General features: G+C 38.7%; 1 protein-coding gene across 2 annotated transcripts; it reads right to left on the bottom strand.

The window, feature by feature from the left end:
* Window positions 1-1,289: 1,289 nt before the first annotated feature.
* On the bottom strand, window positions 1,290-22,341 carry capn10 (calpain 10). 2 transcript variants are annotated; one of them, XM_062022765.1, is made up of 13 exons: window positions 22,051-22,341; window positions 20,544-20,744; window positions 18,652-18,783; window positions 18,382-18,578; window positions 16,782-17,014; window positions 16,569-16,716; window positions 15,500-15,666; window positions 15,170-15,423; window positions 14,896-15,098; window positions 8,016-8,271; window positions 7,749-7,939; window positions 7,621-7,666; window positions 1,290-1,673 (listed from the first exon to the last, which is right to left on the bottom strand). In XM_062022765.1, the coding sequence occupies exons 2-13, from the start codon at window positions 20,685-20,687 to the stop codon at window positions 1,635-1,637; spliced, it is 2,010 nt and encodes a 669-aa protein (XP_061878749.1). In that variant the 5' UTR covers window positions 20,688-20,744; window positions 22,051-22,341; the 3' UTR covers window positions 1,290-1,634. The 2 variants fall into 2 exon arrangements, with proteins under 2 accessions (XP_061878749.1, XP_061878750.1); XM_062022766.1 differs by lacking the exon at window positions 22,051-22,341 and having other exon boundaries at window positions 18,723-18,783; window positions 20,544-20,623.
* Between the last annotated feature and the right edge of the window lie 3,310 nt (window positions 22,342-25,651).

Below are 25,651 nucleotides of genomic sequence, written 5' to 3'. Positions count from 1 at the left end.
GACCTATCTTTGCAACAGCTAGCATGATATAAGATGGACACAATTGATGTCCCACATTGTTCCCTTGCTCTCTGGCTCGCCTACAAAACCAAAGAACTTAGGTCCAATGATAAGACACGGCGTAGCTGCCAAACATTACACCGACACCCAAATACCACATTTTCAAAAGATTAGATTTAGCCCATAGTGATGTTAAACACATTACTATGGGCTGCACTTTAGACACCTGTAGGCTACGAGGAGCTAGCAGCTACACAACAGCTGAGCTAAAACGACACCATCTGCTTGTTACTTGGACTTACGATTTCAAAGCAAGTTATCCATCAATTTGTACATACACAAATCAAATAACCAAATGCATAGGCAATAATATAATGAGGCGATTATACTTTTATATTCTTACATTCACTGTTACAAGCAGCCCTCTGAGGGCAGCCATGACTGCGATGTGGCCCTCCATGAAAACAAGTTAGACACCCCTGTAGTAGATTATCTTTGTACCCCGCCTTCCGCCCGATTGTAGCTGAGATAGGCTCCAGCGCCCCCCGCGACCCCGAAGGGAATAAGCGGTAGAAAATGGATGGATGGATGGATGGATGGAAGGGTTCTTTTTCAGTACAGTTTGTCCTTAAAAAGCAGAACAAGTCATTGAGGATCTTTGAGCTGTGTTTTTTTCTTTTTTTGCAGTTGGTTCTTAAAACCAGAAGAGCACTCCTGTCATATACCCTAGCAATATTGCTTGGAAATTACAACTCGCTAGCCATCAGCATTTGGAGGCCAATGCAGCATTTTGTAAAAACTACATTTAAGATGAAAGTCTACACTCCAATCACATCTCGTTTTATTTCCCATCCACTCTGGTGGTGAATAGAGGTAACAACATCATACTCGTTACTATTTAAATATGTTAATACTGCTCTTATTTCAGACGTAAAACATAGAAAACGCCACTTTTCCTATATTCTTTGGCTGCCTCCAAGTGATTCAGTCATCAGAAAGCTTTCATTTTAGCACACAGTTATGGTGGATGAACAGGGGGCAAACAACAAAAAACCAACTGGCACTCTCTTCACACGGGCCGACCTCCTCTGATGTGCCGCAGCCCTCGTTTCATCGCTTGCATCCTGCCGCTCAGGGGCGGTATCGGAGGCTGGGTTCAGGTCAGAGTGGTGGTCTGAAGGGTGCTTTGAGGATGGTAACAAGATGTCTGTTCAAAGAGTTGAATAAGCAGATTGGTAGACAACTCGGTGTGTCTTGGTAAAGTTTGGTTGGCTCAGCGCTCACGACAGACCAACCACTCACCCCTTGCCCGCTTCTGTGAGGACCTTCATGAGAGGACCCTTTGTTCTGCTCCGGCAAGCACATCAGCGACCGAATGAGCAAACAGCGGTGGCGGCCTTCTTCAATGGCGGCTGTTTGTTTACACCGGCCGGTCCAGTCATAGTTCATTAGCAGCCCAGCCCACCGACAGCCTCTGATGTCTTAATGGCCAATGAGTGGGGCTGCTGCCCATCCAGCCCTGAGCCTCAGCAGTTCAGGATAAAGGGAAGTCCCAGCGGACGCACACATTCCCACTGCTCCACATGCATGTCTCCATGGCGAGGGCAGGGGGGTCCTTTCATCCTGTGCCGACTTCAAGAGAGCTGGCTTTGCATCACAGAGATGTGAGTCACCTGCCGAACAGAAAGAAAAAGACATGGATTAGTTACTGCTGCCACCTTCTGGTCATTGACAAAAAAACACTGAAGAATTATAATAAAATACTGTAAGGCCGTACTTTTGCCAAGCAGTACTCAATTCAGGCCCCCCCCCCCCCATTTGCCAATATACTGTACTTGTGACGAGGTGTGTGGTTAATATGACCTCATTTGCATATTCGTCCAGTGTTTTCCCTAGATTGCCAAGATACCTGTGGCGGTGGGGGCGTGGTTAGGGGCATGGTCAATATGACGTCATCAGATTTGCTATGATGCAAATATTTTATTTAAAAAGGCAAAAAAAATTATACATACATTTAAAACAAATCTGTTATTATTAATTATAGTATTAACATATATTTTTCTTACACTATATTGTTTTGCTCTATTTTTTCAAATGTTGCGGCTTATTGTCCAATCTTTTTAGTTATTCTGTCTTTATCAAAAACGTCTAGCAACAAATCTAGCATCTATTTCTGGTGTTGGTGTAGACCAGGGGTCACCAACGCGGTGCCCGCGGGCACCAGGTCGCCCGTAAGGACCAGATGAGTCGCCCGCGGGCCTGTTCTAAAAAAAAAAAAAAAAAAAAAGTAAAAAAATTTTTTTTTTTTTTTTTTAAATTAAATCTACATAGAAAAAACACAAGATACACTTTCAATCAGTGCATCAACCCAAACAACCTCTCCCATGCACACTCATCCACACCCACTCACACAAAAGGGGTTATTTCTTTCTGCTACCAATATTCTGGTTCCCACAACATAGACAACACATCTGCAAGGGACACAGTCCCTGAAGCACACATGATTGTATAGGCTGCTGGTCCACTAACATTTTCATTAATTACTATTTTTTATGTAATTATTTTTATATTGTTTTACTTTCTTTTTTATCCAAGAAAATGTTTTTTATTTATTTATCTTATTTTATTTTATTTTTTAAAAAAGGGCCTTATCTTCAACAGACCGGGTTGTCAATGAAATTAGATTTGTTTAAAGGGTTTTTAAAACCAGGCCCAGTGCAGATAATTTCCAAGTCGGACTCAGCAACACACACCTTCATTCATGTACACAGAAAAAAATTAGGGAACACAACAGATTGCATATAGTTTATAAACAAAATTACATTTTCAAAATAAGCATTTATGTACAGTCCAGATTATGTCCAGGTCACTCAAATTAGGGAACACAACAACAGATATCATATCATCTATAAACATAATTATACTTTCAAAATAAGCCTTTGAGGACTTCTTATCTTTTTTTTAATGTTTTTTGGCATCATTATCGTTTTCAACCATGTAACTTTCTAAAGTTAGAAAATACTGAATAAATGTTTTAAAGAAAGTAATACTAAGTGAATATCTGTTTTTGGCCTTAAAAATAAACCTTTTACCGAGTACTATAATTAAATTGACTAAATCATGATTGTGAATGAACTCTCCTAAAATAACAGAAACCACATTAAGCTTCATAAACAAACCAATCCTTAAACACATTTTTTCAACTTCCACCCAAAACAAAGACACAATATGACAATACCAAAACAAATGCAGGGTGGATTCAGGCTCCTGACAACAAAATCGGCAATCATCTGACTCTGTCATATTCCATAATTTTAACATTTTCCCTGTGGGTAAGAAGTTATAAATAATTTTAATTTGAAAATAACGATTTTGCACATCCATAGTAGTTTTATAGATTAGTTTGAATATGGCATCCCATGGCAACGGGCAGTCAAAAAAGTCCTCCCATTTTCCATATGTGTTGTATGGGGCAGCCTTTAAAGATTTCTTTATTAAATAAAAATTATATATTTTTCTATTTATTTTAGTTCCTTTTTGCCAACTAGAATTACTTATTAGAGGTTTACAAACTAATAATTTAGTAGTTCCATAATTAATTATTTGTTTCCATCTTTTCCCAATTACTCCAGTTAGTTGATAAAATGAAAAGCTTGAGCAAGCATCACCATACATAGTTCTAAATTCATCATACTTCATAATTTTACCATTCTCATTGATAAAACCTTTATTTAACCAGATAAGAAAACCCATTGAGATCAAGATCTCTTTCACAAGGGTGACCTTGATAATATCATTGACAAAAATGATTCCTCTTTCAAACATATTTTTCCAACAGAAAGGCTTTCCATCTATTACAATATTAGAGTTCATCCATATTATCTGCTGCAAAATATCGTCTCTTTTTTCTGGCACATAAAATTGAAAACACCACTATGAGTGGATTGTTTCCTTTATGAACCCCGCCATGTTTCCCAGCAGACTCTCTACATAAGAAAAATGGGAGGGGATCACTTGTAAAAAAGGATACCATTTCTTTTGATACAGTACATGTTTTTTGTCCAACAGGACATTTGTGTACCACTCAATGTTTAAATACATCTTTGGAACAATTGATGCTTTTAAAGACAGACACATAGCTTCAAGGTTGAGAAGTTTCAGGCCCCCATATTCATACTCATTGTACAAAACCTTTCTTTTAATCTTTTCTGGTTTGCCGTTCCAGACAAAATCGAAGACCCTCCGCTCATAAATCTTAAAAAAAATTTGTGATGGAGCTGGTAATGACAAAAACAAATAAATAAATTAAGGAATAATTAACGAGTTGGCAATAGACATTTTACCATACAAGGTTAGGGATTTCCCTTTCCATAATTGCATAATTTTGTCCAGCTTTCTTAGTCGATTATCATAATTTACTGAGCCTAGATCTTCCAGATTTTCTGGGACAACAACACAAAGTATGTTAACTGGTCCATCTGTCCACAAAACAGGCACTTTGCATTCCATTCGAAAGGACGTTCCCTTTAGATTTCCAATCCTTAACATTTTACATTTATCATAATTAAGCTTAAGGCCAGATTGCTGTGAAAATATGTCCAAAAGATTAAGAAGGTTCCGCAAACAATGAGGAAAAATCGTATCTTTGTGAATCAGCCTTTTCTGACATGAACTTCATCAAGAACAAACACAGAACACGCCTCACTGATGCACATCTGCAAGACTCACTCAGAGTTGCAGTGTCAAGTTACACACCAGAGTACAACACACTAGTTAACAGCATGCAATGCCAGGCTTCCCACTAACTGACAAAGAAACAGATAACAGATTAGGTGTCCAGTTCAAAGTGTGACATGATTTAAAAATTTGAGAGTTTACTTTTGTATTTTACATGAGTTATTATTTGTACAAACATGGTGCAAAGTAATTCATGATTTGTTAAAAAATGTTAGTGGCTAGCTAGTTAAAATGGGATATTGTGATTTCACAAGACTGTCTTAGAAGTGATCATTTGAAAATGTTCAATTTGAAAAATGTGCACTTGGAGAAAATATAAAAATAAAGTGTTGCATATTGATATTTATCTGTTTCTATATATATTTATTGTGAGAAATCATTAAGATAATCAGTGTTTCCACAAAGATAAATATCATTCATTATTAATAATAACAGAGTTAAAGGTAAATTGAGCAAATTGGCTATTTCTGGCAATTTATTTAAGTGTGTATCAAACTGGTAGCCCTTCGCATTAACCAGTACCCAAGAAGTAGCTCTTGGTTTCAAAAAGGTTGGTGACCCCTGGTGTAGACTGTACTGGTGTTTAGAGACTAGGGATGTCACGGTATGAACATTTCTATGATGGTTATTGGTAACAAAATGATCACATTTATCATTATTATGGCGGTATTTTTAAATGTGCTCAAAATTTTCTAAAATTACTTGCACTGAAATCTTTTAACCAAGTTTTATTTAAAAAAAAAAAAAACCACAAACAACACATTCAAAATTATTTCCTTTGTAGAAGAAACATTATTGTAGATAACAACACGGTTTCATGGACCTCAAGTAGAAATTGAATGTGTAAGTGAAAGCAACACAAGCATTATAAACAAGTTATATGCCAGAAAAAAATAACAAATAAATAAATTAAATGTGACAATTCTGCCAGATAGCACTGTATGGACATAAGAGATAAACAAATAAAAACAAATGTAAGAATTTTGCAAGGCGGCACCTAATGGTCATAAGACGTAACTGCATTTTGTGTCCATATAGATAAAAATAGTATTCATAATTTTAAACAGGAGTGATACCTCTCACATCAAAAACACAAAATTCACAGCCTGCGTTCTATTCGATGACGAAACGTTATAGCCAGTATTAATGTTATTTGAACACTTATATAGTTTGCAGTTAAATAAAGGACGAATGAGCATCCCAGTAAACAAACTGAACTCTTTATAGACAAGTTAAGGCAATGTTTTCCAACACGTCGACTGCTGCATGTTTCCTCACCTCATTTACTCTGTCACAGCTGAAGGACGCCATATTGAGAAAATAAAAGCAACATCAAATCGTTTTCTCCTTCGCTGTATGCTTTTAGTGTGAGACAAATGTGTCCGTCTCCAATATTGTCCACACTTGTCGTCATTTAAAAACAGCAGTGCGCTCTTAAATGCACGCCGAGACTCCACGGAAATGAGGCGAGGGAAAATGCAGTTAAACGAAGCGCTCGGCTCCGACTCCGAGGGGAAATCTTCGTAGCAAAGTCTGTATAGTTGTGTTACGCCAGGCTTGTTCAAACCGAACGACGCTATTGGCTGTGACGCCATTTCCAGGAAGTAAGCAGTGTTGCCTGAAATGCATTAATAAATGACGGGTTTTCGTTAATTAAACATTTTAACAGTATTACTAACCGTACAGAATTTTACCGTGGTTTATTATTATACCGTTTACCGTTATATCCCTATTTGAGACTCTTCACTTCTGTCACTCCATGTCCGCGATGAAAAGCGAGCCCCACGTCACACTTGCTCCTCGCTGCTGGGAGCCTTTCTCTCATTGAAAGCCGCCACTGTCCTCTTAAATTTTGAACATCACTGTCCGTGTGTATATCTCGGACATATGAAAGCGCATCCACAACGGGAACATGCTGCCTCCGCTCCAAACAACCACAAACCACGTCATAACAACATCCAGTTTCGGCAGCGGTGTTCAGGTGATCAAAGTACGTCTTTTTTCAGCGGCCAAATTTTCGGTGCATCAAGAATCAACAGTGCGGAAATTATTAACTATATATACCCATTCATACTGAAACTACCAGCTGGTGTTAATGTGTGTGTTATGATGTCCATTTTTCCCATGGTCTGTGAACACACCTTGTCAGCGGAGAATGAGGAAGTATTGTTGAGTGTCTGGGAGTGAAATACTGAGAAGTGTGTGAGGAAATACTTGTTGGAATTGGGCCCAATGTTAGCATACAATTGGCAAAAAAAATAAATAATCTGACTGTTTTTTTCTGGAGGCTACAAAACATTTTATTACTTCATTTTGTTTTGTAAAAAAACCCTCATTTTTTAGGTGTGGCGGCTAATATGCAGCCGTGGCACACCACCAACACTATCAAATACTTTACGTGGAAACCGTGCAATTTTTGTGCTTCCATTGTCAAAAATTGCACAGGATAGCAAAATGTATGTGATTAAGTATGTTTAATGTATTTAATTTGATTCATATTGTGGTTATCTTCTAATATTTTTTCAACGTTATTTTAGTTTTACTTAGATTATTTTACCGTGCTTAGCTTCCACAGCAAATGTTTTTTATCTTCTTTTTTTACTTTATTACACACTTGTAATCCTCGAATTGTGAGCTTTTTTTAAAAAAAATGTTTTTGTTTTTTTCAGTTTTATTTAGTTTAATTAAAACTGAATACCATATTTTAGCTGTTTTTTAAATTATTATACAGTTGTTAACTTTTTTTTACACTTGTATGACAGTTCTGAATGTAAACACTGTTACTTAAAACATTGCCTTAACAATTAATAGGCTACAGGTTTTATAATGGGGTCACTCCAGATCAGGTTTACTGTACTGCGAGGTGAAAACATGGCAACCAACCTCCTGAATGGTTCTTCCCAGCTTCTCCTGGCTTTTCACAACTCTCCTAAAGGACACACAAAGACGTTTTATGTTTGCTAATGGCAGTGTATTTACAAAATACACCACAGTTGGGTGTCAGGGCTAACCTCTGTATTCTGCGAGCAAGGCAGATGGTGAAGGCTCCGGTGCAGTTAGGCTCGTACGTGGACGGTACGATGACGTAAGCTCTGGCTGGAAGAGAGCAGGCCATAGTGACATCCTGAGTGTAGCAGTGAGGAACACAGCTGGCGACTGGATCCTCACTGGGGATGGTCTGACTGAGTTCCCCTGCTGGTACCTGTTAAGCAATTAAAGCCAGATGTTAAACATCATCAAATATGATTTGACTCTCCTGTCAAAGTGTCTCCTGTGACCTTATATATATGAAAGCCGATGGGGTGCAGGTCGGCGTCGTTGCAGATCTGGCTCAGGGTAACATTGACGTTGGCGCCCGCCATAGCTACAGGCTCATCATAAATCGTAAAAGGGAAGCAAGGGTTCTGTCGGTGAGAAGTGAAGTTCCTGCTTCCCCCGGCGGAGCTTCCCTTTGCCCACGAACCCTGGAAATAAGTTGTCTCCCACTCTCCTTCTGTGGTTGATGGCAGGGAAGGTGCTAGGCTCTTCAAGGCACTAAGGACAGATCAATAAAAAAAGCAATGTCATACATTTATATAATGATATTATTAAGACCATCATTCCGGAGCATTTGTTGGATCAAACCGCATCGCACCATGGAGACCTTAAAGAAAGCCAATGAAGGTATGACTAATTTAACTAAGCAAAGCAGCAGTTTTTTGGCCTTTCTATTGTCAAAATGGGACTAAAATAACTGATGCGAACCAGTATACCCTTTTGTGCTATTTGAAATACAGTGGGACTATGGCCTAAAAGCTATATAGCAGTGTATATTGCAGCCTTTTTCTATAATAATATATTATTAATAATATATTCATATATTATTTGGTTTGTAAATGATAATATAACTATTTCAAAACAGGTTACAAAGACTCCTAATTAGGCTGCTGACCTTTGCGGCAACATATTGCATCATTTATAGTTGTATTATTTTCTCAAAACTGATTATAATTGACTTGCTAATCTAATCTAATCTTTCTGTTGTAACATGGTTCTATCTACACTTCTGTTCAAATGTACCGTATTTTTCGGACTATAAGGCGTCCTTAAAATCCTTAAATTTTCAAAAAAATCGACAGTGCGCCTAATAACCTGGTGTGCCTAATGCACAGATTTATTCTGTTTGTGCTTTCCGACCTCCAAGCAATTTTATTTGGTATGTGTGACCAGTAGATGGTAGTCACACATAAGATATACATGTGGACTGCAAGTTGACGCCTGTTTAATAAATTACACTACGAAAGCAAGCCTAAAACTTTGAAGTTTCATTGATAATACAGAATATTACACAGGGCACTCAAAAATCTGTCAAAATGTTTTAGTACGACTTTGGTAAGGTACAAAGCCTTGATGAATTGTTGGCGCGTTACAGCTACCATAGTCAGACATGGTATGGGTAGTATTATGGCAGGGGTGGGCAATTAATTTTTACCGGGGGCCGCATGAGCAACCCGAGCACTGCTGGAGGGCCACATCGACAATATTTCAATTAAATTTTGCTCGATATTATTTTTGATATATACCGTAAGATAAATAATAATAATAATAATAATAATAATAATTAATAATAATAGTAATACTTCAACATAGTGTGTGTAACAGCATTCCATGACTAATATAAATAAATTAACATTAATAATAAATGTCAGTAAAATAAGCACACGTATGACTGAGGAGTCATAGTGTAACTTTGTGTGGTGTTTGAGTTGTCCGACTTTTTGTGTGGCCATAAACGCACCAGTGGTTTAGTGCTATGCGTGTTGGTGACAGATGACAAGTTGGTTTTGGCCTGGTTTGTACGGCAGAAAATGACTAGTTTTTCGAGATAGAATTGTTTTACTCATGTTTTTGGTGTGGTTATGTCCGAATATAAACAGTTTTGCTCAATAAAGTGATCGATATAATTCCTGTCCTCGAAGCATCTCGATAGACGTTACAATAATTGAACGGTGTTCAATTGAACGGTGTTGACGAACACCATTAGGGCCACTTGTTGTCACTGTCACTCAAAGTTGCATTGCAAAATTACATAGAATAAATATGTTTATTTTGTTTAGAATTCAGATGGGATTTGATTTGGTGCGCGGCATATATTTGCTGCGCGCAGTGGACGCTTGAGCAGTGCGCAATTGCGCAGGCACGCACCTTAGAGGGAACGTTGCTTTGCAGTCCATGTCTTGTTGGAAACACGGCATTCTTCATCAACTTTTCTCTTTTTAGCGTCTCGGGTGTAAAGCGTGCATCACTTGTCGCTGCATGTGCACCTTCACTCGCAGGTTACACACGGACACACGCCCATAAATAATACTTTTCAAAATAAAAGCAGCACAGTTGTATTGCGCGCACGACATAGATGTTTTTTCAACTTTATTTTGTAATTTGTGATTGCAACTGTTCACATTCACTCACAATCACGCACACGCATACGTCCACACGGAAGTAAAACAAATAACGATTTTCAAAACAAAAGCAGCACCGTTGTATTGCACACTCGACATAGATACTTTTTAAAATTTATTTTGTAATATATAATTGGCCTCACGCGGGCCGGACAGGGACTCACAAAGGGCCGGATGCGGCCCGTGGGCCGCAGAATGCCCAGGTCTGTATTATGGTGTGTGTATGAGGACCCCAAAATGACACCTATTAGGATACAATAGCTGGCGTTTTGTTTTGCTATATTAAGCAAAATTAACTTTTCTTACCTATTCGTACCTGCTGTTGTGTATTTGGGGTCTGCATGAGTCCCAAAAATTTGCGCGGGTCCACCATTGCCATAGTGGCGTATTCAATAAGCTCCTTCTTTTTCTCCACCCACTTGTTGAGGGGCATTCATCCTCAGCTTTTGCCATTTGAAATAGAAAGTAGCATACAGCTCTAACTTATATCTTACAGTAGACTCACTATAGAAGTGCTAAAACCTACAGCTACAACAAAGATGACGCGGAGAAGACGCTGTCGAAGGTGAGCCACGTAAATAAGACCGGCCACTAAACATAATCTATGCAACATTTTGACCAAAGAACCACCATTGCACGTTATATAGACCACAAGGAAGTCTTTTAAATGCAGAAAAATAATCACAACATTAAACCTTCAATGTGCCTTATAATGTGGTGCGCATTTTGTATGTAAATAGACCTGAATAGACCCGCTCATTGGCAGTGCAATTTATAATCCGGTGCGCCCTGTGGTCCGAAAAATACAGTAATGTAAGTACCTATTCTTCTGTTGTTTGGATACTTTACATTAGTGTTGGGCGGTACTACACATTTTAGTATCGCTCCAATACCAAATAGTTAAGGGACAGTATTGGTCATATCAATGCTGATATTTGAAATTATTAAAATCTTTAAATGATTCAATTTCCACACACAATCATAATCAGACAAAAACACAGGATGCCAGTGTAACAATATTAGGGATGTCCCGATCCAGGTTTTTGCACTTCCGATCCGATACCAATGTTGTTTTTGCACTTCCGATCCGATACCGGCCTATCCGAGCATGTATTAAAGTTTAAAGTTATTTAGCCTACTTAGTTGTCAGATTCATGTTGAAAAGGGTTTTAGTACTCTTGATAACAACTAGCCAGCTGAATTAGGTGAGTTTGAATAATACACAATGATTGGTAACAATAAACTGACCTGTTTATTCAAGGATAAACACAAAATAGACAAAATTATACATGACAAACAGAAATGGCATCATTGAACTAGGGCTGGGCGATATGGCCTTTTTTTTTAATAGCGCGATATTTTAAGGCCATATCGCGATACACGATATATATGTGGATATTTTGCCTTAGCCTTGAATTAACACTTGATGCATATAATCACAGCAGTATGATGATTCTATGTGTCTACATTAAAACATTCTTCTTCATACTGCATTAATATATGCTCATTTTAAACTTTCATGCAGAGAAGGAAATCACAACTAAAAAAATCACTATTTTTTTCATACGGTGTTAATCTGGAAATGTTTGCCTCTGCATTTTGATGGTGTGGGCGTGTGGCACCGAATGGAGATGTTGACATGCGGAGTTTCAAACACTCTTCATTCTCTAGCAGGGGACTTTTCAAATGATGCTACATATTAGCAGTAATGCTACTTTTTATAGCAACGCTTTTGCTCCACACTTGACAAATTACGGTTGTCCGACATATTCCCACTTGAAGCCAAACCACCGCCAGACGATGGACCCCCTGCTGTTTTTTGGGGGAATTAATTAATTCTTCCTTCATTCGTATTACCACTCGCACGGCTGCGCTAGCATCACAGCTAACGTTAGCCATGCTGCTACATCTCTGCTGGGAGAGGGTGTATACGTATGTGACATATGACATGACAGTATGTGACGTGTGTAAGAAGGTGCGCTTGCTGTCTGTGAGAAGGAGACACAAGAAAGAGTGAGAAGAGCCTGTTGTGTAATGCCAGCAGCTAAAAGCAACTGCGTGAGAACGTATACTCGAATATTATGATATAGTCATTTTCTATATCGCACAGAGACAGCTGACATTCTTACCGGTAACTTTTAATTCACATGGCCGTCTTAACGGTTAGGACACAGACCTGTGGATGTGTTGAAGGTGTGCTGGAAAATGCGGAACGGAAATTAGGGAGCAGCAGAAAAGTGGAATGTATTATTTAAATCGGTGCGTTGGAAAACACGGACCGGAATTTTTTTAAAAACTGGATCTGGATCGGCATTTTCCCAGGCCTTGCCGATACGCATTTTTTTGCAAATATCGGCGGCCGATCCGATCCTAATATCGGATCGGGACAACCCTAAACAATATCAATCAAATATTTAAATTCCTTCCGACTATTGGCTTTGACTTTAAAGGCGAACTTCACTTTTCTTGGAATTTGTCCTGTTGTTCACAATCCTTATGAAAGATAAGAAGACAAAAGTTTTTTGGGGGTTTTTTTTTGCTTTCAAATTCGTAATAATCAGCTCGTTCTAGTTGGCTAGCAATGCAGCTAATGGGATCGATCCATTCTGCCTCTAAAGCACTTTACAAATGCATACAAAAACTGCCAACAAAACTTTATTTACGTTACGTAACCTGTTTAATAACCAGGCTGTAGCGACACTGTCATTGCAAGAGCGAACACTGAGGAACTCTTTTTCTAACGTAGTAACACATCGCCTTGCAACGGCATGCTTAGGCATGAACCATAAGCTAACTACGGCAAAAGGTAAGCAAGCTACTGCATCAGCAGCTGAAGGGCTTTTGAGTTTGTAATGCACAACACAATGGGATAAGACTCCAAAATGTACTGACTGTAAAACAATAACAACCTTCTCAATCAAGTATTAGCCCACACTGAATGTTTTGTTTGTACACAGCTAGCTTGACAGCGTATGTACTGTAGTTGTACGGTGATGTGCTGCATGTACCATGATCAATATTATAGTGACTTACTCGATGGACAGTTGTCCGTTTGGTCCTGCTGGCCAGAGACATTTTTTTCTGGTTTAATTTGGGTGATCACACAATTTCTGTCGGCATAGATTGGCTCCTCGTTTCACATTTACAGCGTCAAGTCACACCGACCTCACTCTCTCGGTTTCCGTCTGCTCCAAAGTTTAACTCTCTGTTCGTGCTTGCTTCTATAGTTAATCCTCCTTATATTCAGGTTAAAAAAAATAAGGTTGTGAATCCTCAATTGTCCAAAAATCCCAAAACTTTTTTGTCTGTTACAATGTCTGCCATGATTAGAAAACACACGCGCATTTGAAGTTGTTTTAGAGGGCTTTTAAGGCTACAACGGTGACTCTCATTAGCTGCATTTTGCAAGCGTATTTTATCATCTTTACAATCCTAAAAAAACAAAAAAAAAACGGGTGTTCTTGTCTCTCATAGTTAGTGATTGTGACTCTTTGTCCAGGGACTTACTTCCGGAGTTTGTAAGCAATAACAAAAAAAGACAACAAAAAATATGAATCTAACCAATGTCGTATCGCCCATATATTGATACTATATTATATAGCTCTAGCTTAGCGGTTAGCATATCCTCCTACGGTGTATAGTTATTCCTCGTCCTCCTGTGTTGATACTTAAACTTAGTTTATTTGCCTTGACGGAAATGAGGATTAGTGATTTATAAGCGACTTCACACTGCGGAGAGACGTTAGCTGCTGGCTAGCAAACAAAAATGCTCTACAATGCTTTGAGAGCGCGTTTGTTCGCTTGTCTTTGTCAAATTTGCAGGACACAGCTAGAATGTGTCATTACCATGATTTATCACGAAATGACGTACTATTAAAATCTCTATTGTCTGCCAAATGTATCGTCTGTATCGCCCAACCCTAAGTGGGACCCTTATAAATTTGTATTTTGAACATTCTTAACGCTCATACAAGTGTGGAAGGAAGTTCACTTATTTATAGTAAACATTAAAGCTAAAAGTACATGTGACTACAAGTCTCTTCAATTGAGATGCACCGAAATGAAAATTATTGGACAAAACCAAAAATGTAGAAACCAAGGCCGGAATCCGAAACACCTAAAAGTAGATGTGTATAGTGTGAGAATGAGATATTTTTAAGTGGTTCTTTCTTCATCCATAGTCATATTTAAAGTAGCTAGTATTTTCCCATGCAGTGCGTCTTCTCGTTACCTCCTTGTTTTTATCTTATGTCCGCTAGCAAACTCTTTGTTTTGTCTTAAGGGCTCCTGTTTGTCGGCTCACAGAGCTGTTTTGGCCAGTTTTTTATCTGTTTTGAAGAAGCAGCTGTGTTCCTTTCTGGGCGAGAGGGGTTGTTTTCGCTCTACATAAGCTGACTCATTTTGTTTGGATTTAGATCTCGCTTGCTGATGCTATGGTTGCATTGTAAGGCCTGGTCTCCTGAAGCTTCAGTAAAACGTGGTATTGTACCGTTCTGTACGTCATCCAAAAGAACTTGGGATTGACCAGTCTGTTTTATTCCCTGAGAGGAAAAATGGTCAAACGCAACAAAAGTCAATCTTAAATTGGACAAGGATTAAAGCTAAACCCAAAGTCCCACTATGATGTTGACATAGTGTCACTTCAGCCATGTTGTGTAAGCTCAATTTCCAGTTCTATGGCTATCATCATTAGTTCCTCGGATCTTTAGCTAGTTCTTACCTGAGGGAGGAAACAGACGAAGAGAAGACCCTGATAAGGAAGCGGCCCTCTGCTCCCAGCTGGTAGGCGCTGGGGATGAGAAGGTAGTGCCCGGGCTCCAGCTGCCCATGCAAGACCACCTCTCTCTGGTGGGCGTGGCAGTGAGTGGAAGCACATGGAGGCTTGTTTACAGTACGGCTCAGATTAAAACGCTTCTTCTCCACCTAGCAATAAAAAGGTGATGATGGCACACAAGCAGGACACGAAACACTTTAGTGCGGATGGCAGTACACACCTTCCACATGTGTAATGCAATGGCGTGGTAGTGCTGGTGTCTCATGTCGTTCCCGGGAGGTGTGTCCGCAAATTGGTCCTCCATTTTGGTCCACTTTCTGTACTGCAGAAGGGAGACAAGAACCTCTCCTCTGTTGCACATCTTCAGCCAGAACTTGGGGTTATCGAGGTAGCCCCGGCTGTTTCGACTTCCACCACAGGAGAGGCCCTTCACCCAGCGGCCGGGGAACTGATGGCAGTAAGGTAGCGCGTTTCCTGACATCATTGAGAAAGTCGTCAAGGAAACAAATTACAAAGTGGAAAAACACTGTACCGAAATATGAGGAATTACCAGTATAGATGCTTTGCAGGTGCCCCTCCTCACTGATAGGGTAGCCGACGGTGACATCATCAAACTTGGACAGGAATTCCGTCTCATCCAACCAGAACTCACCCTGTGACACCCTGGCTTGGAGAGCCAAAGCCTCAGATGAGTCAAGGGAGCGCCATCCTGCTCCACTGCACAAGGAGAGGAAGAGTGATAAAAACAGCTACATCAGAGATAAATAATACAAAAATGAACAATGTAATAAAACACTTTTTTAAATTGATTTGACATGAGTGCCTGCGATGACTGCGCACTACATTGTGAACTGCAGCAGTCAGTGAGACTAAAGTTGCTACTCCTTCTATATATTGTGTTTCAAAAGCTGACCAACACGCCAGATTGTAGTCACCTGGAGGAAATCAAACAATGGATGTCCAGCAACTTTGTGCATCTTAACGTAAAACGGAAATGTTGATTATTGGTCCTGCTAGACACCGGCACTTATTTAATAAAACCACGTTAACATTTGACAACCAAACAATTATACACTTATTTAATAATACCACCTTAACATTTGACAACCAAACAATTACACGCAGCGATTTGGTAAAGAATCTCGGTATTATCTTTGACCCAACTCTCTCATTTGAGTCACACATTTAGAGTGTGACTAAAACAGTCTTCTTTCACATTCACAGAAACACACAGGATCCCGGTCAATAAGGGCGTAATGTCCCGTTCCCGTGCAGGATTATACCAAGCAACGTTGCACCCCTGCGGTAATTTCCAACAAACATTTCCGCCATGTTTGACCGAGAGAATATAAACCTTGATCAAACTCAATTTAATCACGATCATATAATCACCCAGTCCTACTCCCCAGTCACTTTTATCATCCGTTTTTGAATCTCTCGGCAAGATGTTTGTTTTTGGAGGCGTCCCTGGATTGCAAATGAAACCACGTTCCACACTCTCCAAAAGTATCATAATTGTACACAAAAATAAATATCTAAAAAAAAACAAAAATAACAAGTAAATAAATAAAGGAAACACATATGTATATTTAGAAAATACAGGAATTAAGGATGATCACCTTTCTGTCCAAGCTCCGCCCCAGCAGCACCTCCCCCAGGGGTTTCTGATCCTGAACAGTCTCACTCTGCTGCTCCCTGCTACTGTCTTCACATCCAACCACTCCATCACAGCCATGGCATGGTGCTGCTGACCCACCTCCTCACCTCCTAACAGCAGGTGAAATCAGCTAAGTATTTTACAAGGTTCAGAAACCATACATGACATAACATACCTCCAAGGATGTGCTGAGTGGAGCAACAGAGTACGCAAAAAGCTCTCATTGGGTACATAAGATCCAGGTCCAGCTTTCTGCTCATCCTGGCCTGACTGTGACTCTCTTCTGGTTTCTCTTCCTCTTCTGAACTGATGCCGGACATGGTCCAGCTCTCTGCAAGACCCCCAGTCAAGTCCACTAAGGCTTCGGACACCTGCCCCGCCCACAGTTGTTCGTACGAGCCACGAAGTCTAAAGAAGCAAGGAGAGGGCAGATTGATTTATTAAATAATTATTTTATGTATTGAAATTTAAAGTACAAAACCCCAAACCAGTGAAGTTGGCACGTTATGTAAATGGTAAATAAAAACAGAATACAATGATTTGCATATCCTTTTCAACCTAAATTCAATTGAATAGACTGCAAAGACAAGATACTTAACGTTCGAACTGGTAAACTTAGTTATTGTTTGAAAATATTAGCTCATAAAAGCAGCTTCAATGAAATGCTCAGTCATTCACAAACAAGGATGGGGCGAGGGTCGCCACTTTGTGAACAAATGCGTGAGCAAATTGTCCAACAGTTTAAGAACAACATTTCTCAACCAGCTATTGCAAGGAATTTAGGGATTTAACCACCTACGGTCGGTAATACTCTTGATTCAACACGGTAGTTAATACTATGATCAATGTTAATTACAATACTAAATGTGGGATATAAATAATAATGGAAGTGTAATTGTTTGTATATAGTATATAAATTGGTACAAAGGTTTAACACGTGTACAAGGATATTTCACATGCCTTTGCTGTGTATATAATTGAACTGTGTTTATGTTGTGTATAATGTGTATTTATAATATGTTGTACAAAGGACATTTAATAATTTTCGGAAGTTCATTTTGTACAAAGGACATTTCATAATTTTCGGAAGTTCATATTGTACTTTGACATTGTTTATAGGGTTAGGCGCAATAAGTGTTCAACTTCAGCCTAAACCCTTTCGGTCTGCATCATTTTCATTTTCAATCTATGAATGTACAACTGTTTGTTTATTTTGTTGACGATTGACTGAAGAATAATAAACTAATATAATATCATCAAGATTCCCGGGCGCGGCAACCGCTGCTGCCCACTGCTCCCCTCACCTCCCAGGGGGTGATCAAGGGTGATGGGTCAAATGCAGAGAATAATTTCGCCACACATAGTGTGTGTGTGTGACAATCATTGGTACTTTAACTTAACTTTAAAAGGTTCAGAGAATCTGGAGAAATCACTGCACGTAAGCAGCAATGCCCGTGAACTTGGATCCCTCAGGCGGTACTGCATCAAAAAGCGACATCAATGTGTAAAGATATCACCACATGGGCTCAGGAACACTTCAGAAAACCACTGTCAGTAACTACAGTTGGTTGCAACATCTGTAAGTGCAAGTTAAAACTCTACTATGCAAAGCGAAAGCCATTTATCAACAACACCCAGAAACGCAGCCGGCTTCGCTGGGCCCGAGCTCATATAAGATGGACTGATGCAAAGTGGAAAAGTGTTCTGTGCCAACAACATGCCAACTTCATTGGTTTTGGGTTTTGAACAATAGAAATGGATTGAAGTGTACTTACTTGGCATATGCCTTCTCCAGCAGAGCCACCCAGAATGCAGAGGGGCCATTGCAGTGTGAGAAGCACAGAGCGGAGTCAACACAAGGCAGGCGGTCATCAATGGTGACCTCAGTCCAGAGTCCATTTTGCCAAAAGTAAAAGTGAAAGGAGCCGCGGTAGCTGCTGTCACTCCACAGAGGTTGCTGGGCAGGAAAGACCTACAAAGTTTCAAATATTTAATTAAGTACATTACTATAATTAATAGCAATATAAGAAAGTGATTTGCTCGACTTTGTCCAGAAGATGTTTGTTCCTGATCAGCATGGAGCAAGCACACAAAAACCAGCAGTCTCCCAGTAAACCTTGTTTGGCATGACTTTGGTAGATGTTGTCAGGGAAGAACACCGGTGATTGGCAGATCTCCTACAGATAAAATATAAATAAATAATGGTAGTGATACAGTGCAATCATCCAGTTTGATCTTGATTATTAATTTACACATATACAGTACAGGCCAAAAGTTTGGACACACCTTCTCCTCATTCAATGTGTTTTCTTTATTTCCATGACTATTTACATTGTAGATTGTCACTGAAGCCATCAAAACTATGAATGAACACATGTGGAGTTATGTACTTAACAAAAAAAGGTGAAATAACTGAAAACATGTTTTATATTCTAGTTTCTTCTAAATAGCCACCCTTTGCGCTGATTACTGCTTTGCACACTCTTGGCGTTCTCTCGAGTGCAAAGCAGTAATCAGAGCAAATGGTGGCTATTTTGAAGAAACTAGATTATAAAACATGTGTTCAGTTATTTCACCTTTTTTTGTTAAGTACATAACTCCACATGTGTTCATTCATAGTTTTGGTGTGACAATCTACAATGTAAATAGTCATGAAAATTAAGAAAACTTCTCATTGAATGAGAAGGTGTGTCCAAACTTATGGCCTGTACTGTACATAATGTATTATTGTATTACAGTCGCACTGAAACAAAATGAAAAAACATGAGGGAAGTCATAAAATGAGAAAAGAGATTTGTTTTATGAAAAAACATTTTTAGGATTCTTTGAGTCTTGTTTGAAACATGAAGTCATCTTACAATTAATAAACTAATTCTATGAGAAACTAATTAGTATTTTTTTTTTTTTACAAAAGTAGTCTTGTAAATATGCGCATAGAATACAACAATAATATTACAAAAAACAATTAATGCTTCAATAATGAAACCACAATTATGCATGAAAATATGAGCAAAATTGCAACTCTCCAAATATAAAGTTGTAATTTTATGAAAATAAAGTCAAAATATTGAAAGTAAAAAAGGACATAACATTGAAAAATAAAAAACAAAAACAATTGTTTGTTTAGTGATGTACAATTATAAGAATAGAATAAAGCAAACATAAGTCATAATGCTTTGAGAATAAAATCTTAGTTACATGTTGAAAAATCTTTACCAAGAATGCGGTCATAATTCTCTGAGACTGCAAATCATAGTATAAAACGCATTAATGCAGTCCTGTGTTAAAATCAATGCTTATCCATGCGGACTGGACACTGGCCGAGAGTTAGTGGGCGGCAGAGGGTGGAGTCGGCTCTCTTGGTTGCTTTTTTGGGTCTGCTCCTGTCTCTGGCCATGCTCCTCCCACCCCAGCAGATGATGGCGTGGAAGACCGCAGAGGCCACCACAGTGTATATGTTTTTTGTTTTTTTGTTGTTGTTTTACTTTTGTGGCTGTGTGTAGAAGTGGCTGGTTGCATCAGCTCTGTTCTTTTTTTAATGTATTTAATCCCACCCCCCCAAAAGGCTTTACCTGTTTCTCACCTTTTTTGTAAGGGGCGCCGGAAGTTGGCAGACCCGTCAGCGATCTTGTTGTGTCTCTCTGTAATGTTTGTCTGATCTTGAATGGGATTGTGCTGAAAATCTTAATTTCCCCGCTGGGACTTTTAAAGTATTTCTGATTCTGATCTGATTCTGAATGATGTTAAAGAGCTTCAATAAAACAATTATGTGCAGTATTTTTACAATTTTTCTCCACAGTGTGACCTTAATGCTCCCTCATATAATCAAATGTACACACGCCGTATGCACAACTTGCGGATGAAATATTTTGGTGACAGAACATCAGCAAAATATTTCATCACATTCTGTTCCGTGACCTCTTCAACTGGGGCTAACCTGTGGACGCAGCCAGGTGATGTGTCCTTGCAGCCTAGAGATGGGTGTGGAGCTGTCACAGAACACTGACGAGTCATCGGAGGGGAAGTCCTGGTCCTCATAGAGACTGCCATCACAACTCTCCTCTCTCCCGTCGCCTCTCATGGCTCCTTTGAGTTCCAAACTACCAGCCAGCTGTGACCGCCGTCACCCTCTTCATTGCTTTTTGTAGACAAATAAATAAACAAAACAGTTAATATTGTAAATGCAAAAAAAAAAAGGTGACTTGAGGATTAAACAACAGCACATCAACTAGGTCAGTATTTTTTAACCTTTTTTGAGCCAAGGCACAATTTTTTCATTGAAAATATCTGGAGGCCCACCACCAGCAGAAAACATTAAAAAATTTAACTCAGCAGTCGATATTGACAGGAAAAAGTTGTTCTCGCAATTGTTGGATATTAATTCAAACCATAACCAACCATGCATCACAATAGCTTTTGTCTCAAAGTAGGTGTACTGTCACGACCTGTCACATCACGCTGTGACTTATTTTGAGTTTTTTGGTGTTTTCTTGTGTGTAGTGTTTTAGTTCTTGTCTTGCGCTCCTACTATAGTGGCTTTTTCCTGTTTTGTTGATATTTTCCTGTAGCAGTTTAATGTCTTTCTTTAAGCGCTATTCCCAGCACCTGCTTTGTTTTAGCAATCAAGACTATTTATGTTGTGTGGACGCTATCCTTCTTTGTGTGGAAATTGTTGATTGTCATGTCATGTACGGACGTACTTTGAGGATGCCGTCTCTGCTCCACACGCTGTAAGTCTTTGCTGTCGTCCAGCATTCTGTTTTTGTTTACTTTGCAGCCAGTTCAGTTTTCGTTTTGTTTTGCATAGCCATCTCAAAGCTTCAATGCCTTTTCTTAGCGACACTCACCTTTTGTTAATTTTTAGTTTAAGCATTAGATACCTTTTTACCTGCACACTGCCTCCCGCTGTCGGCTGCATATCGGGATCACGACAAACCATCGTCGTCGTTCCCGACATCTACAAAGCAATTAGCTACCTGCTGCCACCTACTGATATGGAAGAGTATTACACGGTTACTCTGCCGAGCGCTAGACAGTACAGACACTCAACAACTGCACATTATTGGCGGATTATAACTACTGGTTTGCAAAAAATACTTTTAACCCAATTAGGTGAAATGACATAATCTCCCACGGCACACCAGACTGTATCTCAGTCGACTAGTGTACCACGGCACAGTGGTTGAAAAACACTGAACTAGGTAACATCCATCCATCCATTTTCTACCGCTTGTCCCTCAAATAGCGGTAATTACACGCAAGTACGCCTTCTTCACTCTAGAGGGCAGCAGTGACCACGACAGCGCTAAAACCACAGTTTAACATCATGCAGTTAAAACGAGCAGAATAAAAAGCAGACAATAGTATTTGTAACAATCACACCAGTGATGATAAATATCAGTCTTGACCTCACACAATAAAAACGACGTCCTTTGCTCTCTTACCTGCTTTGAGCATCTTCATCCAGTGCACCGTCGCCATCATAACACAGCGGCTATGCTAGTTAGCCTGTATGTTACCGGCCATGTGGCGTCTCCATAGGCGCTTATTTTGTCACGCTTCACTCGCTGTCGTCATGTCGGTTCAAGTACAGTTCATGACTAAGCCTGACACATTTCTTTATAAATTAGAGAGCCATGTCACATCGCCGAGTATGAACATTAAACAGTGTGACAACAGTTCCACTTCCGGACATAGTAGAAGTTCCGGAAGTGGATCCTTCCTGACCTGTATTGCTGTACAAGGTTGCCACCTACCGTTAGCACGGTGTATGACATGAACAATGTGTCCTTTTCAACTGCATACAAAACATTTTGATTTATTTATCATACTTTATAATTATTTTTGATTTGTTTTTCTATACTACTACACCTAATATAGTTACAAACCTAATAGATATCCTTACAGAATCCATTAAATGTGTCACCAAACTTGAAATATGTTTTTAATTGACATTCTTAGTATTGTGTGCATAAGTACAAAACCAGTGAAGTTGGCACGTTGTGTAATTCGTAAATAAAAACAGAATACAATGATTTGCAAATCTTTTTCAACCTATATTCAATTGAATAGACTGCAAAGACAAGATATTTAATGTTCCAACTGAGAAACTTATTTTTTTTGCAAATAATCATTAACTTAGAATTTAATGGCAGCAACACATTGCAAAAAAGTTGTCACAGGGGCATTTTTACCACTGTGTTACATGGCCTTTCCTTTTAACAACACTCAGTAAACGTTTGGAAACTGAGGAGACACATTTTTGAAGCTCTTCAGGTGGAATTCTTTCCCATTCTTGCTTGATGTACAGCTTAAGTTGTTCAACAGTCCGGGGTCTCCGTTGTGGTATTTTAGGCTTCATAATGCACCACACATTTTCAATGGGAGACAGATCTAGACTACAGGCAGGCCAGTCTAGTACCCACACTCTTTTACTATGAAGCCACGCTGTTGTAACAAATGTGGCTTGGCATTGTCATGCTGAAATAAGCAGGGGCGTCCATGATAACGTTGCTTGGATGGCAACATATATTGCTCCAAAACCTGCATGTACCTTTCAGCATTAATGGTGCCTTCACAGATGTGTAAGTTACCCATGCCTTGGGCAGTAATACACCCCCATACATCACAGATGCTGGCTTTTCAACTTTGCGCCTATAACAGTCCGGATGGTTCTTTTCCTCTTTGTTCCGGGGGACACACCGTCCACAGTTTCCAAAAACAATTTGAAATGTGGACTCGTCAGACCTCAGAACACTTTTCCACTTTGGATCAGTTCATCTTAGATGAGCTCGGGCCCAGCGAAGCCGGCAGCGTTTCTGGGTGTTGTTGATAAATGGCTTTGGCTTTGCATAGTAGAGTTTTAACTTGCACTTACAGATGTAGCAACCAACTGTAGTTACTGACAGTGGTTTTCTGAAGTGTTCCTGAGCCCATGTGGTGATATCCTTTACACACTGATGTCGCTTTTTGATGCAGTACCGCCTGAGGGATCAAAGGTCTTTAATATCATCGCTTACGTGCAGTGATTTCTCCAGATTCTCGGAAACTTTTGATGATATTACGGACCGTAGATGGTGAAATCCCTAAATTCCTTGCAATAGCTGGTTGAGAAATGTTGTTCTTAAACTGTTGGACAATTTGTTCACACATTTGTTCACAAAGTGGTGACCCTCGCCCCATCCTTGTTTGTGAACGACTGAGTATTTCATGGAAGCTGCTTTTATACCCAATCATGGCACCCACCTGTTCCCAACTAGCCTGTTCACCTGTGGGATGTTCCAAATAAGTGTTTGATGAGCATTCCTCAACTTCCTCAGTCTTTTTTGCCAATTGTGCCAACTTTTTCGAAACACATTGCAGGCATTAAATTCCAGATGAGCTAATATTTGCAATAAATAACAAAGTTTACCAGTTGGAACATTAAATATATAGTCTTTGCAGTCTATTCAATTGAATATAAGTTGAAAAGGATTTGCAAATCATTGTATTCTCTTTTTAGTTACCATTTACACAACGTGCCAACTTCATTGGTTTTGGGTCTTTTACTGTGTAATGTGCGTTCTGCTCTACTGATAATTATCTCATGCTTCATTTGGACATTGTGCAAGGGAGTTTGAACACGGCATTAGGTAATGCAACATGCTTTTTATTTGGTCTTCAATTTTGCTTGATATTTGCGGATAAACAATATTTTACAGCCAATTTGCACTTTCATACTTTAACAAGGAGCTGATTTTTAGGTCAATGCAGTGTGACTATGGCACAAAGTACCATCATCGTGTGCTTAACGAAGCTGAGCAAACATTTTTTCTGCCTTTGTCGCATGAATCCATCCCAAATGACAGGAGGCACGCTCACAGGCACTGTTACATCACCTCCACTCTTCTGCACCAGTGCACAGAGTGCTTCTTTATGAATAATATAGGGGCACTGGCAGGGGAGTTGATGACAAAAAGGGGTACTTACTGAGAATTAATATACACAAATATGAAATACTCCCAAAGGTGCTTCATGTTTGACAAAATTGAATGCACATTTTTTGGAAAAACATTTACAATAACAAAGCTGTATTTTTTTTCATCAATCTGCAAATGTTTTAATTATTACAAATTCATATTGTTAAGAGAAAAAAGGTAAAAATACAGACAATTTATAGAGCTTTAAGTCATTGTCTGAGAATTTTTCTTATTTTGATACAAAAATAAAGCTGTAATTTTACAACAAAAAATCTAAAGTTTTAATATTGTGAAAGTAAAGTCATACAATTTACAATTATGTCAAGTTTCAAGAAAAGTTGAGAGAGAAAAGTAAAAAAAAAAAAAAAAACACAACAAATTTGCTATTTTACACAAGTGAAAAGATTTTTTTTGTGTAATGATACTTTAAAAAAAAAAAAAAGTCTGAATTTTTTGAGAAAATGCTCCGAGAATGGAATTATTTTTATGTTAAAAACTGAACTGGATTAGAAAAAAAAAATGTCATGACTTGAGAAGTTAAAAAAACAAACACTTTCATGTAAAATTGAAATGAAGAACTAGATTGTAATTTTATGAGAATAAATCAGAGGTAATAGTAAAAGTAGTTTTATCAGAAGCATAAAAGGTATATGCCTGAGTTAGGAATTGCAGATCTTGACGTTAATCTTGTAATTTTATGACTATTTCCTTAATGTTGCGAACTTTTGTTAATGAACTAATGTTAATGTTAATGTTAATGTTAACGTTTTGTTAACTTTTGTTAATGTTGCAAAAAACTATTCTGATTCTGATTCTTTATCACAAGAATAAAGTTGAAATGTAACCATTAACTAGTGAATATTTTAATAATTAATTCATTGCAAATATATGTTTTTGTTATTTATTTCACAAAAATAAAGCTACAAAAAAACTAAATTACTACAAAAAATTAAGTTTTAATTAATGTCTACTGATGTTCCTAATCTTTGTAAAAAGAATTAGGTAGTAATTTCATGACAAAGAGGTAGTAGTATAGTAATAGTTAAAATTGTAAGAAGCTCGAGTTAGGAGTTGCCGATCTTGTCAG

Source organism: Entelurus aequoreus, linkage group LG16 (genome assembly GCF_033978785.1).
Source record: "Entelurus aequoreus isolate RoL-2023_Sb linkage group LG16, RoL_Eaeq_v1.1, whole genome shotgun sequence".
Classification (NCBI taxonomy): Eukaryota; Metazoa; Chordata; class Actinopteri; order Syngnathiformes; family Syngnathidae; genus Entelurus; species Entelurus aequoreus.
This window is presented reverse-complemented; position numbering and strand designations above follow the sequence as displayed.